General features: G+C 37.4%; 1 protein-coding gene across 1 annotated transcript; it reads left to right on the top strand.

Moving 5' to 3' along the window:
* Positions 1-2230: 2230 nt before the first annotated feature.
* MELLADRAFT_124565 (uncharacterized protein) lies at positions 2231-2967 on the top strand (the record flags this gene model as incomplete). The annotated part of the gene is made up of 5 exons (XM_007415625.1): positions 2231-2303; positions 2371-2514; positions 2620-2676; positions 2747-2864; positions 2955-2967. 5 exons carry the CDS (start codon positions 2231-2233, stop codon positions 2965-2967), a joined length of 405 nt encoding a protein of 134 aa, XP_007415687.1.
* Positions 2968-3523: the final 556 nt, after the last annotated feature.

The raw sequence follows: 3523 nt of genomic DNA, 5'->3' as shown, positions 1-3523 counted from the left end.
AGTAGACAAATATTTAACACTTTAAACTTCACAAATCTTGTTCTAGTGCATCACCCCAGGAAACTTGATGAAGTTGCCAATATGAAAACAGAAAAGGTGGGATTCAGGTTTTACATCAATTATATCTCACTCATCTTTATCTATTTTGGATGATCTGCTGAGAAATATCTACAAAAAACATAACAGAATTCATCAAGACCCATCATCTTGAGCAGATCATGTATAACTAAACGGCTTGAAATACCTCCAAGTATGAATCTTAATCGATTAGTTTTGTAAAAGTTCAGATATCAACTTTGTTTGAGGTTGTCTTTACTTTCAACTTGCAAAATGTAAGAGATTCTGAATCTGAAACAAGTAAATGTTACAACCATGCACATAAAGAGGCCAACCAATTGAACTTCAGAAACTATTCTGAAAAGCATAAGAAATAGGGGTAATCCTTTTTTCAAAAATGACTTGATAAAATGTAATTTTTGTTAAAAAGAACACAAATGAAGTTCTTGCTTCAGTTTCTAAGCCATGTTATAAGGATAAGGGCACGTTCACTGAAGGAATTTCTGACCAGAAATCACATTTTGTAAATTTTTTAATGCAAAAATGTAACATGCCCCACCAAATAGACTTTTGAAATTTTGCAGAATGTGATTTCTCACCAGAATTTGCTTAAGTGAAGGTGCCCTAAGTGTAGGTATCAATGGTCATCACAAAGACTTTCAGCAATGACCTGCTCAGAAATCATTCAAAGCAAAAACCATTCTTGAATACTCAAATCAAATTGAAACAGATTGGTTCCACAACCCCAGGCCTGGATGTGTTCAACTTGTTTGGGGTATACAATCACTAAACACAATCTTCATGGATATATAATACAGGTACCCAAATGCACGACGGTACCCCTGGGGCCGTACCATGGACTCAGTTTTCTTAGTGTAAGCTCTTTGGCTTTCACATGAATGACTCTTACTTTATGGCTTGCTCATCACCTACTTTTCACTATTTTAATTTACAATATCTTCAAACAAAAAATGTGTGTGATATTCTTGATCAACAAATCATAAATTTGACAGAGAAAACAATAGCCATTTATTTACCAACTAATTTAAGGCAACAGCTAGCTGAAGCCTGAGATCTTGGATCATCAATTTTGGGTTTTAAGCAGTGGATTTCAGCTTTGGATTTCAGCTTGATGATAAATTGATACACTCAGTCAACGAGAGACCGGAGCAGCCGCAGACATATAACCAGCTGTTCACAAAAAAATCCCTTTGTGAAGAAGTTATTGAGTTTTGGCATGAAGTTTGATGATCAATTGACACCCTTGTTTAGCAGATGAGGTTTAAGAGGAATCTCTATCTATTGCAGTTTGAAGATAAGACATCCCATGATTGTTCCATAATTCATATAGGATGCGTTCTGAGTTGAGGGGAAACCCTATAAACTCAGTGATAAGTGCAATAATACTTTCAGTGTCCTTGTCAACAGAATACACAGTGTCAAACAGAGCCGCCGTTCCACACCGGAGCTCCTGCCATCAAGCTGCGGGTGAATCCTTATATATCAGACAATGAAGATAAGGCATAATATATTACTCACATAATTTACTTAAATGGTGTGTTCCAACTTGGGAGCAGACCCTGCAAACTCAACAAGAAAAAAATGATGAGCACTATTGTTGAGTGCCACAGCCGGCAAGTGGCACTCAGGATTTTCTAGACAAGGTCCATCCCAAGTCTACTGAGTAGGCCAAGTGCAGAACAGTCAATGACTTGCTCACGGAGATATGAAGCTTTGTGAATTGATTATCAAAGTGAAGTGTGGTTTGAAGATAAAGTCAGCTACGTGTTCACCGGGTGATTTTTCAGTGCAATTGTCATCTATGAGAATCTGAAGTTGAAACAAATTGTAATCTTTTCATGATTCAAATGGTTTTTTTTGACTTGGTTAATTCTTGGGTAGCACCCTGCTAATTGAGAGGGACTATTGGTCATACAAGAATGCATATTCTGTATGACTTTTCAGGCAGTGCATCAAGAAAAAATAAAAACCTTAAAAGAGAAGCCTGCAAAGCAAGGTCTCAAGAGGTGCAATTCTTGATCTCAGACCACAATATAAAAGGCTCCACTCCTTCAACAGAAGTAGGATCAAGATCGCTTGTGTTGAACTTCGATTTCACTTTATAACTTCCATATTATTACAATAAAACTTGGCTTGTGCTCTACTCAATATGATGAAGAACTTGTTATGGACTTTAATCCAGCTATCAATGGCTTTTGCATTGATGAATGCACACTTGGCTACAGGTAAGTCTTGAGATGAAATTGAATATACCATGTGGTCTAGCAACTTCCATCTTTTGGACTCTTGCAGACTGGCAAACAGCATCCCGTGTTGCCTGTGAAACATTTTCAGATGTTGTCATCAGTAATGTGTTGCATGATCCCGGAGGTATCAGCAATACCATTTCTCCACATGCAACTATCACATGCAATGGCAGGCCAATGTCTTCAACAGGCAAGCTTTTCTAGAATTTCAAACCAAATGTTTTGTTTTGTTTTGCGGAAGCTGATTTAGCATAGATGATATTGCATTTATGGAACATCAATACTCATTGAATAGGTTTTATTGAAAAGGCATGCAGCGGCGGATTCAAAACCAGAGACCCCATGCTACCACGTACACCCAGTGTAGATACTCACAATATCATCAAAATGAGTAGTGGTCTGAAATCATTTTCCCAACATAGAGGCATTGGACAGTGGAAGAAATATCTATTATGTCAATTGGAAAGCCGAGGGATATAATGTTGCTGTTTTGTTCAACAAGGAGACCAGACTAATTGTAGCAGTGACCTTGACCATAATGTTAGTGTTTTTTGTGCATAAACCTGTTTGTGATGTTTTGCACATAGATGTCTGACAGTGTGTAATCAAATGACTCATATTATTACATAGGAGGGATTATTGACTTGACCAATTATGTATACATATTGGGGCAAGTTAAATGTGACATGTTACACTTTGAAGCTTGTTCACTGTATATGAGTGATACTACCAAAACGGTTGGTTGGCGGAAATGTAGAGAGGAAGCACAAAGTACAAGACAACATACTCAGAGATCCTGTACAAAAGATGCTGTAATGTTTCAAAAGTATTCCAAAAATTGACTACATACACTGATTCAAAATGTTGGTGTAACCCCCTCAACTAAATGTCATGTAATACCTTTCTGTTACTGACAAAGGCCTTCAGGATCATTGCCTGAGTAGCTATGGTGGTATATGTAATCAATTCTTGAGACAATTTTGTCAAAGTGAACAAAGTTACCTGATGTATGCATTCAATTTTATAACATCATGTACATTGCACCAATGATCACCCTTCCCTTGCCTAGCTTATTTCCAGGTGAGGGAAGTTTTATAGCAGGAGGTAGGTCTCTACCTATAAGGATTGTTCTTTGTTGAACTCTCCCCACCACAAGACCTGATTTCCAAGGAGGTCTGCAAAAAACATTCTACAGAGAG

Source organism: Melampsora larici-populina (assembly GCF_000204055.1).
Source record: "Melampsora larici-populina 98AG31 unplaced genomic scaffold MELLAscaffold_52, whole genome shotgun sequence".
Taxonomy (NCBI): Eukaryota; Fungi; Basidiomycota; class Pucciniomycetes; order Pucciniales; family Melampsoraceae; genus Melampsora; species Melampsora laricis-populina.
This window is presented reverse-complemented; position numbering and strand designations above follow the sequence as displayed.